At 41.2% G+C, this 13478-nt stretch overlaps 1 protein-coding gene across 1 annotated transcript in view; it reads right to left on the reverse strand.

Moving 5' to 3' along the window:
• tmtc2b (transmembrane O-mannosyltransferase targeting cadherins 2b) overlaps positions 1-13478 on the reverse strand; it is a 92091-nt gene that overhangs the window by 13263 nt on the left and 65350 nt on the right. Inside the window, exons 6-10 of the mRNA XM_083915960.1 lie at positions 11903-12087; positions 10723-10801; positions 7351-7472; positions 2753-2834; positions 625-739 (exon numbers count right to left, since the gene is read on the reverse strand). Of these exons, the coding sequence (XP_083772086.1) occupies positions 625-739; positions 2753-2834; positions 7351-7472; positions 10723-10801; positions 11903-12087 (583 nt within the window). The remainder of the gene's footprint in view (positions 1-624; positions 740-2752; positions 2835-7350; positions 7473-10722; positions 10802-11902; positions 12088-13478) is intronic.

The following is a 13478-nucleotide window of genomic DNA, read 5'->3' on the forward strand; positions in this document are numbered from 1 at the left end:
GGGTAGTGGGTAAAATATGTAATTTAAAAATCCCTGGGTTACCCAGGATGTGTTTAAACGAGAAAATCTCTACACTGGGTCATAATATATAACAAGGTTTATTCAGTCAGTGGGGCAGCATACTGTAAGTACTGTAACTGCACATGATGTATTCAGAAATTTCCACTCATGGCTAACGTGAAACTTGTGGGCTGCTAATGCTTTACCGCTCAGGCTCACCAGCTGAGCCTTGCAATGATTTGGAAGCAGAATTTCAAGTATGAGCCAGTGAGAGAGACATATAGACAGAGCGAGGTTTAGAGAGTGTGATAGAGCATATGAAGATATATAGCTGCACAGCGGGCTAAGACTAACCAACAGCTCTCAGGCTGGCAGTGCAGCAAGAAAAGAGGATTACAGAGTACAGCCAAGGAAATCACACCGGCTGAGGAGTAGTGTAAGCCCCTGGATAAACCGTGCAGACAGTAGACCTCCCTCTCTTATACACAGCCTCCTTTCTACTTAGCCATGGAAAACTGTGGCCCACCCATCTCATCTACAAAGATTTAAATACATACAGTGTCTTTGTGCATGTGCTGCGGCAATGGAAATCATCAAGAACAATCATTCCAATCAAACACTCACCTGAGCATGTGGGCTGCACTGAAGACCACATCAAACTCCCCGCTGTCGAGGCGCGCTGCTTTCTCTGCCATCTCTGCCGCTTCCAGCAGCCGCGACTCTTCCAACAAAAATTGACCTGGCAGGGCAGGAGAGAACAGCCCCACTGTTAAAATGCTGAGGGATCCCCACAGAGGCACAAAGGGATACACAGGCTGCAAGTGTTGCCTTTGGCCCTGGTTGAGGGACAGCCTGGTCTGCCCCTGAAATAATATGCTGAAACACTAGATATGAGTGCAACATACCATCACCCTTTGGCAACCTCTCAGACCCATTTGTTCAGACTAGCCGACCTTGATAAATCTGTTTTTTATTTTTTTTTTTTGTAGATGAAAATGTTTCTCACAGAAGGTTTGTGTCTTATAAGGGGTGCGGCTGAATTTGCAATAGAGAGAGGTGGGCTTTAGTAAACGATTACACATGTATGAGCATGAGCATTGACATCGGTCCGGAGAATATTTATATCTGACTGTTCCCTGTGATGGACATTTAAAAACCTGCTGTTCAATATAAACAGATCGACAAAACAAAAACTCCGGGGGTGATTACGTATAGGCAAGAAATAATCATGCTGCGGCCTGGATCTTTTGAAGTAATGTGAGTGCAGGCCGGGCCTGGGCCGTAGGGAAGGGGGGACAATCGTGCTAAAGCATAGCTCGGATCGTCTCGGCCAAGTGTGAGTGCGCCAGGATGCTAAACCACTATATGAACCTAAGCATATTTTCCTAATAACTGTGGATGAAACTGAGGTGAGAGACTGATGTAAAATAAGACTTCAGACCATGACTGAGCTCCAGGTTACAAACACCTCTGCAGTTATGGAGGGTTTATGATATATCAACCCATATCCATGGGTAATAAAGGAAAGGCACCCGAAGCATAAAAAAGAGGCAGTGTACTGCTATATTTTTCAAAATATTTGAGACTGTAAATCCTGTTCATCATGTTACAGCGTGTTTTTTTAAGGGAATACTGGAAGATCTAGTTCTAAATACAGGTGTTGATGCTCCAGGACAGTGTGGAACCTGAGCATTGGGGTCTTCATGATCATTTACATTCAGTAACTATCAAAAACTAATAACCCAGATTATGATTATCCAGCAGTACACAACGCAATTTTTTGTGTTTGCTTCTGTGCTAAACAAGCCTGGCATCAGCAGACTTATCCATAAATGCGTATTAGTCTGGAACCTCTCAGTTGATTTTCAGTTTGCAAAGGGCTTTTATCAACATTGCAGACCAAAATCCCTCTGTAAGCAGTTAGATAGACCTACAACCAATCAGATCAACAAACAATGGATGCATAAAACAGTAGCGTGGCAGATTTGTCTGTAAGCAGTTAGATAGACCTACAACCAATCAGATCAACAAACAATGGATGCATAAAACAGTAGCGTGGCAGATTTGTCTGGTTTCCCGGCCTGTGCTAAACATATGAATTTTATGAACTACTTGCACAGCCCTTATCAGAATAAAGTACTGTACTGTGTCTGAGTCAATGGGAAATCACAGTTTGTAAAATCGTGATAATCACCTTTAATCTATATGCTGTTTTTTGCCTTTGCAATGACACTCTGTCCTGTGTGGATCAATACAGTTAATTTAATTTCTTAACCTTTTATCTGGTGCATTGTACATTTTTAATGTCACATACAAGCTGGTGCAATGACAGTGAGGTGATACAGTTCATAAGAAATGCTGTTTCAGAGAGAGATGGATTTGAAAAATAGAAGAAATTAACTTTAAACTCAATTTTACTATGGAGGCAATGTCAAGGTGTGAGTCACATGGAAATAATGTACGACAAAAGAAATGTCACAATCCACATTTCAATCAAATCAAAAAGACAACAATCTGAGGAATTTATCCTCACTAACCATGTAAAGACCGACACAGTGGCTGATTAGGGGAACAGATGACAAAGGGGTCAGCCAACACTGTTGTCCAAACAACGTGCCAATGCGTGGAAGTTCCTGCCTTTGTGCACTCAAGTGCAGCATGTATGTATTAAATTAAGACATATAATGTTTGAGGATGTAAGAATAAATGCCGGATGTGTCAAATTAAAAGAAAAAACAAAATCCATGCTTACCATAATGCATGTGGCAGTTGCCTTTTGTGGGATCAAGTTGGATGGCCTTAAGGAAGTACCTCTCCGCTTCGGTTTTCTGCCCCTGAGAGAGACAGATTTAACAGTGTCATTATTGTTTCAACTGCTCCTCAAATATAAAAATACCGCACTCAGCTCTACGGCCCGAAATACCTTTGTGTATACCTAGTGTGCCTCTCCAAACCGCAGATCGACTTTGACAATAAATCTTGATAAATAGACATGAAACACATGGACCACAAGTGTTATTCTTTCAAGCTCATGTGTCGTCCTGTCAAAGTGCACACTGTCATGCTTGGCACAGCGGGCCGAGCAGGGCAAAGGCTCATTCATTAGACACTTTCATCTGTGCAAATAACACTTCCAGAGCATAACCACAGATTGCCGGTGTGTGGCCTGACTGCTATGAAACACGACAGAAAGCAGTGGATGGAAATGGAGCGAGAGGGTGGAAAGGAGAGGAGAGAGACATGAACAGTGAAGGTGATTTATATATCTATAGGGATCTGTGGGTTCACTTAAGCAAACAGAGGTAGAGCATGATGAGGAGAAGCATCACTAAAGTCTGCAGACCTCAAAAGCTCAGGTCCTTTAGACTGTGACACGTAGCCAATCACAGCTCAAACAGAACTGAGCAGCTGGCCAATATTCATGCCAGCTGGGACTATGGCACATCTCTGCTCTCAGTTGGGCACCAGATGCCATCTGATCAACAATTAACAATGCACACTCATGTATAAAGGCTGATGTTTTTGCATTAACAATGTCATTTTTAGTGTGTGTCAACTGAAAGATAATGCCTTTGCATGAATAAAACATATATTATTAGATTGGAGTTGTGCCAAGTCTATAAAGGCTTAAAGTAAAATGCAAAGCCGTCAAAAAAAAAGAAAAAAGGTGGAGCATTAAATAAAGATTTCAAAAGCCAGGAAAAACAATGTGTATGAACTCAGGGAATTACCTCAGTTTAGTCAAATAGAAGAATGGGCTCAAATCCAATCAGTACAGTGTGGCATTAATGACATATACTTAGTCAAGCGTATATATTTTCAGTGAGCTGTAGATTCAATAAATACATAATTTTCTAATGTAAATATCTGAGTGGGGTTTCCCTTGATGATGCGGAAAAATCAAGCCTGGACTAAGTATATGTTTAATAGAGCTGATGCTATCCAAGTAGCGATCACAGTTCCAGTCTGAAAAGCATCCTCTCTGTGTATTTTTATACTCATATTCACAGATGTAGGAATGTGTATGTTTGAGAGCCAGCTGGTTTTATAATAACAGAGGCCTACGTCTGTTTGTTAAACCTCAGAATTAAGCTTTCACACATTGAAATGACTTTCAGTCGTGAGTGGATGGATTTATACCATGATATGTCTAAGTATATTAATGGAGACCATGCCCAGAGTAAGATATATAGCAGTTAGGACTTAGGACCTCAAAAATGTGGCTCATTTCTCATTACTCCAAAAAAAAAAAATGCTATTACAGTTCTTAATAACTCCCAGAGGCAATTTGTTACACTACTTGTTGTATTACTTCGCAGTTCAATCCCTTGAAACAGCCAAGTGCATTCTCTTTCATCTTCAAATTCCTGGATTATGCATTGTATGTACGTCTCTATGAATACTCATGCAACCCTGACAACACTAATGCTCACATGTATTATTGTTATTCTATGGAAAGTCCATCGAATGCCAACCACTCACAAAACACACACTTTCCATGAAATATATCCACTTCTCATTTGAGTCATCTTATGTGTGAAAACAGTATCCACCCTTTTGTCACACACATGCTGAACTTACTGGTGCATGCCTCGCACCTCAACTCGTCTGATAACATGAGATAAACTTCAGATGTAGCTCTGACTCTGTGGACGCCAAGGTGATTATGAATGGAGCCTGCATCGTATTAGCTGAGGAAATGACAAGATGACTGAATCCAATATTGCAAGCATCAGGGTGGCTGTGTCCATCTCCAACATGTGTGTGTACAGAGAGAGCCTGAATCACATCCAGATCCCCGGAGTGTCAGCAGAGGAGTGTAGGGGTCAGCGCAGCTGGGGGGGAACGATACTGATCTAGGTTATTAACTCTCCCTTCTCCCCTATTTTCTCCTCCCCTCATCCACAAGAACTCATTGCGCCCCAGCACCCAGCTCAGCTCCACCGTCTTTCTCTCACCCTTCTCTGACCCTGCTGCCAAGCCTTATCTCGCGGTCTCTCCACCTCCCCCATAGGGATCTGAACCTCAAATCCCCTGACAGTATCTGAAGCGTCTTCATCACTCACAGTGGTGCTACAGGAGTCTGGTGGGAGGGGGAACAAAGAAGCGGGGACTTGTGGGCAGGTCGACTTCCTGCACTGGTTGTGATCACACTTAAACACTGTTGTCATCAGGCACAGAGGCCAGAGCTACAACAGGAAGGAACACATTAAATGGTAACCTTACTCAAATTCACTGGTTGAAACATTCCAACATATTTCAATAAAAAAACTTTCTTTCATGTATGTCTCATGGTTAGAGGCTAGGCTAGACTCAGAGATAACGAGCCTCAAAACCCAACTACCATCCATCATGGTCAGAGATCTACAGAGATTCATCCCTGCAGCTTTGAGCTCTACTTTCTTCCAAAATCAATAACACATAAATAAAATGAGTTTCTCTTCACAGCCCTCTGAAATGATCCCTGCGTCATACCCTCTGACTGTCCTTGCAGACAGCAGGATGATGATGTTGATGTCCAGTGGCTTTTTTTTTTTAACAAAGAGGTTTTCGTGTCATCTTAACAAGTAACTTTTATCTGTTGTGTCAGCTGAACTAGTCTTTAAGCTCACCATCAGTCTGGATGGAAAAATCAATCTAGTACGGTGCTGGAGCTCAATTAAATTTAGACACAATGATCTACACCTCCAAGACTGCTTCACAGAGTACACACTATATAATGGCATTACTGAGCCACAAATATGACCCATAAAGAATTAAAGTGATTGTCAGATTACATTTAGAGTTTGACATCTTGCTTTGTTGCCTGGAGTTAGACGAAAAGATTGATACCACTAATGTCTGTACGGTAAATATGAAGCTACCACCAGCAACATTAGCCTAGCTTAGCACGAAGACTGGAAAGAAAAAGAAACAGCTATCTCAATCATCTCATATAACTTTCAGCAAAAAAGCAAACAAGCGCTTTTACTAAAAGGCCCTTTTGTCCAGGAGGTACTATGTGTAAATTGTGGAGCTTTACAGGTGTTGATAGGTGGATTTTGTTATCGACAGAGCCAAACTAGTTTCCAGTCCTTGTATTAAGTGTTAACTGGCTGCTGGCTGTAGCTTCATATTTGTCGTACAGATAGGAGAGTGGTATTAATCTTCTCATCTAACTCTTTGTAGGAAATCAAACACACATATTTCCCGAAGTGTCACACTTTTCATTTCTAAGGGCTTAATGTAAAGCTTTGATATACTGTAGCAACCTCAAAACAAAAACGCTTTCCAGTAAGTTTAGGTACAGTCAATTAGTTCTTCCACACATACAGAATCAGTGAAAAAAGTAAAAACTCATAAGAATCTGAAGACTTTAGTCTTACTGTGGCCATCAGATCCCACCAATCCAGGCTACCAAAACAAATTGCTGTCCTTTCATTAAGGCTAAGACTGTGGGAGGAAGATGTGTCAACTGAAGAGAAGGCCTCCACCCTCCTTTTGACCTTCTGTGCGACTCTTCTTCTAATTTGTTAATTTCTCCTCTGACAGTCCATTTCCGCTCTAACTGCTCCTGCCGGTCAGCTCTACTGCAAATATGCCCATCTAGCTGCAATCTGTAACGGATGACTGCATGACCCGGCTATATGACCACCTCCTCGTAATCTCGCCAACTCTGGAAACTTTTGCCCCTAAGACCTTTCTACACAGACGCCATTTTCGTCGTTACTGAAACACAGGTCAGTGTGTGTGACCCTGAGAGGATATTATCTCTGTCCTGGAAAATGTATTCCTTTACAGTGCTCAGATTTCAATTCTCTATTTGGCAGAGCAAAATTGCAAACATGCCAAATGCCTACTGTCTATTTTGCTGCTGATCCAAAATTGTGAACGCAGCTTTTTGATTAACTTTTTATGACATGGACCAAAAAGGGGCAGCTACAATGGTTTTAATCAGGAAGTCCTATTTCCATAACAGACAGGAGCGTCTTGAGAAACACAAGGTGACAACCTTCTCTCGCTGTTCTCCTATGCTCACTCGTCCAATCTCTCCCCCGTCTCTCACCCACACACTATTGATTAACTGTAGATACTTCAGGAGGACATTATTACTCAGCAAAGGGCCGTGGAGGACTGATGAACAGCCAGTGGAGATGAAAGACGATGTAATAAAAAAGAAAGGGAAAAGAGGGTACAGGTAGAGAACGAGAACTGGTTCAGGGAAACAAAACATTAGACAATGTCCCTGATCTGATACAGTCTACCAGCAGAAGTATGAATTCCACTTTTAATTTGTAAAAGTTTCTTCTTTCAAAAGTATAAAGTTGCATTAAAGGTAGGATCAAAAAAAAAAAAAAATCAAAGTCATACCGTCATAGCCAGGAGTTTGCCATAGGTGAGGTGTGCGGGAATGTGGTCCGGCTTGGCTCGCAGGGACTCTCTGTACCAGTGCTCAGCATCAGTCAGCTTGTTCAGTCTAATGTAGGCCTCCCCTGTGAGGGTGAAGTCAGGGGTCAAGCCGTCAGAGGTTAAGACATCACACATCTATCCATTGTTCAGTTACGTGTGTCCATGACAGAGTCAGACCAGACCTCAATCCAGAGTTGCATGAAATCTGTTCTCACACCCCATGTTGTTTTTTAAATTATATATTTACTTGTATATCCTGCCTTTTTTGTGTGTGTCACATTGATACTGCAGAAATAATTTATTATCCACTCGTGATGTCTTCCACAACAGCAAATCTTTATTACTAGGCCAGTAAATTTATGTCTTAAAAACTGAAAACATCAGAGTTCAGTGTGGTTTAAAAACTCAAATATTTCTGAGTCTACAACAAACTCCCTTACTCTCCCTGATCCGTCAGACATCATCTGATACCTCCCCCCAACGCCAGATCTGACCCTCTGTCTGCTAACACCTGTAAAAACAATACCCGCTCTTTCAAAACCATCTAATCACACGTGTATTATTGCTAGAATCTGACAACATTGGCTAGTAATTGGACACAACACAGTTAAAATCAACATTTTTCGATATTTATACATCTTGAGGGAAATTGACTGAATTTATCCCAGTTGTTAAAACTTCACTAAAACTTGATTGGACACGTTGTTTAGACTGGAGTGGACTGACTCTTTAATTCTGAGAGGATTAGGACTAATCACGTCCCTGATGGGAAACTTTGATAAGAGACAGGTGTCTTACGCCTTATCATAACTCAGGGACCTTTTAGGGATTTGAAGACACACTTTAGCGATAACGTTGTGTAGGACTAATGATACCTCTTAACACACTGCAGACATCAAATATAAGACATGACTCCCTTTTTATTGTGAAGAAAAAAGTAAGCTCCAGGCTTTTGTAGATTATATCCATCAGTGCAGCCTTATGTTTAACATTTAAGTGTTGGAAACCCATAACATTGTAGCTACATGTTCACAAATGTCCTCATCAGCAGCTATAAATGGACTCACTCTTTAAAAAATGTATCGCAAATTTGGAGATATTTTAAAAAGATTCCTATATTCCCATGGCTAGCTCGTCATTTTTTACCTGTTTTAAATTTAAATTTATGCTATTTGACAAGTGAAAAAGCTGCTTTTGTTTAAGCAGTTTACAAATACAGAACAAAATTAGTTTAATAAATCATCTGTGTAGTTAATAGATTATATTAGCTGAATTTGAATCTACTTTCAAAAGTACAGCTTCATTTTGACACGGCCACTTTATAATTTAAAAGCAGCATCAACGTGCAATTAGAGGTGACATCGAATCCAAGAAGCTGAAAACCAGCTCCTCAGAGTGGAACATTCCTTGGCCCACCAGAAAGTGTTGGAGTGAGACCAGCAGGGCGCAGATTACCACCCAGGCCTGCTGCTGATGAAAGCCTCTGCTCCTTGGCGTCTGACAAACAGCATGAGAGCAGCACAGTGAGCGAAAACTGGAGATAGATGTGAGCAGGTGTGCCAAATGTGCAAATCAGTTCAGCGAGGAAACAAGGCTAAAATGCAGAAATCACATATCTCTGGCTCAGTGCTTCTCCTGAACAGTGACTGGAGCTTTCATCAACATTTTGACATAATCTCGGCAGCTCTGTCAAATTGAATTTTGCCTACACATAAGTGAACCTGTGGCACCACTACCAAGTCTGGATTACAGACGTCCCAGATTTCGTTTGTGTGTGTGTTTGGGTAAGTAGCTGTGTGTGTGTGTGTGTGTGTGTGTGTGTGTGTGTGTGTGTGTGTGTGTGTGTGTGTGTGTGTGTGTGTGTGTGTGTGTGTGTGTGTGTGTGTGTGTGTGTGTGTGTGTGTGTGTGTGTGTGTGTGTGTGTGTGTGTGTGTGTGTGTGTGTGTGTGTGTGTGTGTGTGTGTGTGTGTGTGTGTGTGTGAGAGAGGGAGAGAGGGAGAGAGAGAGATAGAAAGCAGGAGGGAGACAGAGAGAAAAAAATGTAAAAAAGCTAAGAGAAAGTAGCTATAATGAGCCTGGAAGCAGCTGTTCTACAGCTGTAATCTAACAAGCTGGCTTGTTCTTGCAGTGAAAAGCAAATTATTCTGTTAAACATGATACTGTAAAGCTTACTACTGTCTCAAAACATTCATTCAAGTTACATTTATGAAAGAAGGATATCAATGATATAAAGTGATATACGAAAATGGTTGTTTTCTAGATGTCTATCTGACACTAGTCTCCACAGCGCTGTGTCAATGCTCGAGTATGGTCTGGCTACACCGGCTTATCATTCTGGGAAAGGGGGGAAAAAATACTTTGGCTTGTCTGTATTTCTTTAGACCAATGACAATTGTCTTAGGCGGAGTTGAGCGGATGGTGCCGTTGCAAAATAGATAGTGGAGATCTAGGAGCACAAGGCTTTATCCCAGCACTGTACATCCAGTGAGCCAGACTATTCCGACACCGATAAGACAATTTTTTTGATAACCTACTTTATTCTGGCACTCCTAAAACTTTTTGCAGCATGTCATAGCCCTGGCTTTACCTAAACACTAGGCTGCAGAAAGCTAGAGTGAGCTTAACCTAGTTTTTATCTTGGTATCTTATAAGCAGGGGCTTTCTGTAAGCGCCAGGTTTAGGATTCTCAACTGGAAATGTGAACCCGAGTTTAACATCTTCTGAATTCTCACAGCACTAGCGCTATGACACATGTCTGACATCTTCTCTTCTGCACATGGAAATAGTGGAGAGAAATATTTCATCATGAATGGACATCGAAGACGACAATCGCAAACAACAATCGCTCTATTAGTTTTGTGCCAACTTCAACTTATCCAAGTGATTTTTAAACTGCGTTTTGGGGCTAAATTGACAAAAGTCTGGGATATTCCTGCTTCACAGTGGTTAATGAGCCTCCATGCTGCAAAAAGTTTTAGGAGTGCCAGAATAAAGTAGGTTGTCAAAAAAAACGTCTAATCGGTGTCAGAATAGTTTGGCTCACTGGATGTACAGTGCTGGGATAAAGCCTTGTGCTATCTCCACTATCTATTTTGCAACGGCACCATCCGCTCAACTCCGCCTAAGACAATTGTCATTGGTTTAAAGAAATACAGACAAGCCAAAGTATTTTGTCCACCACCATTAACCACTATGAATGATATACAGCAGCCAATTGCTCCAAAATACTCCAAAAAATAACCGTTAAACCTCAGTTCCATTGTCTGTTATTTTTCCTGGACTTAAAAACAACAGCGTTTATGCTTGTAGTGTTGAAACAAAAGCAGCTCTTACCCATCATGTTGTAGAGGCTCTGTGGTGCAAATTGTCTTGGCATTTTCTGTATTGCTTCTTTAAACACTGTGAGGGCCTCCTGTGAATGAAACAAATAAAAAAAGAGGGGGGATGTTTGCATTAGAGAGTGGAGAGACCCTGCCAGAGAGACTGCCGTTGTGGTAACTAGTCATTCCTCCCCTGCAGCCGGGGCTCTGACACTCTCTGAATACACAGCGTGGAATTGGAGGTTGCTCGGAGGCTGGTTCATACAGAGTCGAGCAGAAAGGGTCTATCCTCAGTGTCACGGCTGTTAACATGACTAGAGCGTCACGTATTGACTCTGGTATGTATAGAGTGTAGGTCCAGTGATCACCTCAGAGTCCCGCAGAATTTAAATGGTAGGAGCTGGAACTACTTTATTGCCGCAGCAAATGTTGCGGTTAGAGGTCGTAGGAAGTGGGAATGCTCCCTTTCTCTAGCATGCCAACTATTTATAAAAGCCCTTATTGAATCTGCAGTACTGCCTCTTCAATCCTGATTGAATCAGCAGCATCAGTGCTTATGACCAATATAAATGTGCAGCATTGGAAAACCACTTACTTAAGCCAGCACTGGGTCTTTAGGGGCGTGAAAGAGAGTGCATTTGTTTGAAACACCGTGAGGATTATCTGCTCAAACACTGTGTCCCCCTATGACACAGGCAATTCTGGAACATGTCCATATAAAACTGAGCATTTTCTCTCCTTCGGCAAGGGCCTGCATCTTATCTTAATTCACTATGGCTTTACTTTGTCCAGAATGCACTACACATACAGTAGCACACTTTGAACTGCTATTGGAACTATGGGGGTGTCTCTTACACAAAATGTGTTTGCAGATGTTTTGCAAAATACATAAATGTGAGACTAAAGATTTATGCATATAAACAACAGCACATTTTATTTTATATTGTGGTGAGAAATGGAGCCTTCACTAACAATGATGTATCATCCGGCCTCAACTTACTAAAATAAATGTCAGTTAAGGTAATGAGTCTAACTCAGCACTTAACCAAGTCTGAAGTTTATATTGGTTACTCCATCCAACTGTTGCTATCAAGTGCCATCAACAGTACTAACCCTGCCAATAAAGTGCCCAGCAGAATTAAATATTTTGACAAATACAATACAATACATATTTTTGCAGTTTGGTTTATTACCTCCTGGTGTCCCTGTTCATGGAGCAGCTTGCCCAGGTTGTACAAGCAGCTGGTGACTGAGCTCTTGTGGGCGTGGGGGTCCTTCAGGTTCTCATCCGGGATGTCAGCGCAAGTCAGGAAGGTGCGCTTGGACTCATCCAGACGACCCTGATTCATCAGGATGATTCCTGTGTTCAAGTAGGCCGCTGTTGGGAAAACAAAACATCAAGAATAGTGTTAGTTCTGATCAGCTGACTTGTAATGTCCTAACAGATTTATGTAGGTGTACAGTGTGGCCATTAGAACCTGACTCTTCTCGGCGTTACTCTGCTGATACGTTCATGCCAACAGTGTTTACTCCTGCAGCTTCCTCCACCACTAACAACTGTTGCTGTTGTTGATTTAACTAGGTTTTCATGTTTTATGTAGGTTATGTGTTTAATGAGGTGAGATAAATTACTTATTTAACAAACTTAATTATATATGAATTTAATAATTTAATGGTTTAAGCGGTGGGTATGTGGTAGGATCAAGCTGATGCTGGAGGTGGCATAGGTATTATTATATATATAGAGAGTAAGTAAGTTCATAAGTCTGCAGACAGTATTACCTTTTAACATGAATCCAACTTTTAATTTGTGATAACCAGTAACTGACATGCACTCACTCAGTGGTGGAGAGCTGTAATGATATACTGAAAGGCCAGAGAAAAATAAGAAAACATTCATGCATGAGGCCACATGAGAGCTCCATTAAAGAAAAGAGCCTGAAAATCTATTTGCAATATTCAGTCCCTTCCACAGTTTTGTAACTGTAGTGTTTTTTTTGTGCATTACTTTGTTGCTAAGGATTTTCCAGAGATTCTCTATGTGGTTAAGATCTGGACTATAGGCATGCCATTTCACTGTTTCAATATTCTTAGCTTCAAGGAACTGTGTAACCCGTTTTGCAGTGTGATGGGGTCTTGCATGAAAATTGCAGGCTGATTGGGAGACAATAGCAGTAGAGACATTGTGTGTTGCTGAAAGAGGTTCACAAACATTTGCATTCACCCTGCCAGTGTACAGTATAATATTATATATTGTGCATAAACCCCTGTTGGTCTTATTGATGCTTTACTGTGAGTTCGACCTTTGCATGCATCCTGTGGGACACTTTTGATGCTTGTTAAACTTTTACTTGAGTGGTCAAAGACAACATCCAATAATCAATCAACAATCAACACCTGTCTCTCTAAACAACTCCCTATCAAGTCAGGCTGTTGGAATAAATTAACTTGATACAGAAGATCAATCTGGAAGGCTCTTCTATGGGGTGTTGATGTGTAATCAACTTGAAAGGAGGTGGTTGAGAAAAAAACAGCCTTTTCTCCTCCATTAAACAAGCTATCTTTTGTCTCTTCTGTCTTTGGAAGGTGTTATCTTAAAAGCTCACTTTTTTATTCCATATCCTTTACACCTCAGTCTTATCTGTGTTACATGGTGTTGCATTAGATGGTCAAAATATAGTTTTTTTTCCCCCCATCGCATCGATCCGCACTGAAAGCTGAACAGAAAAAACACAGAGACAAAAGAAAAAATTTCATCAGCCTTCTAAA

This window comes from Echiichthys vipera (genome assembly GCF_963691815.1).
Source record: "Echiichthys vipera genome assembly, chromosome: 7".
Taxonomy (NCBI): Eukaryota; Metazoa; Chordata; class Actinopteri; order Perciformes; family Trachinidae; genus Echiichthys; species Echiichthys vipera.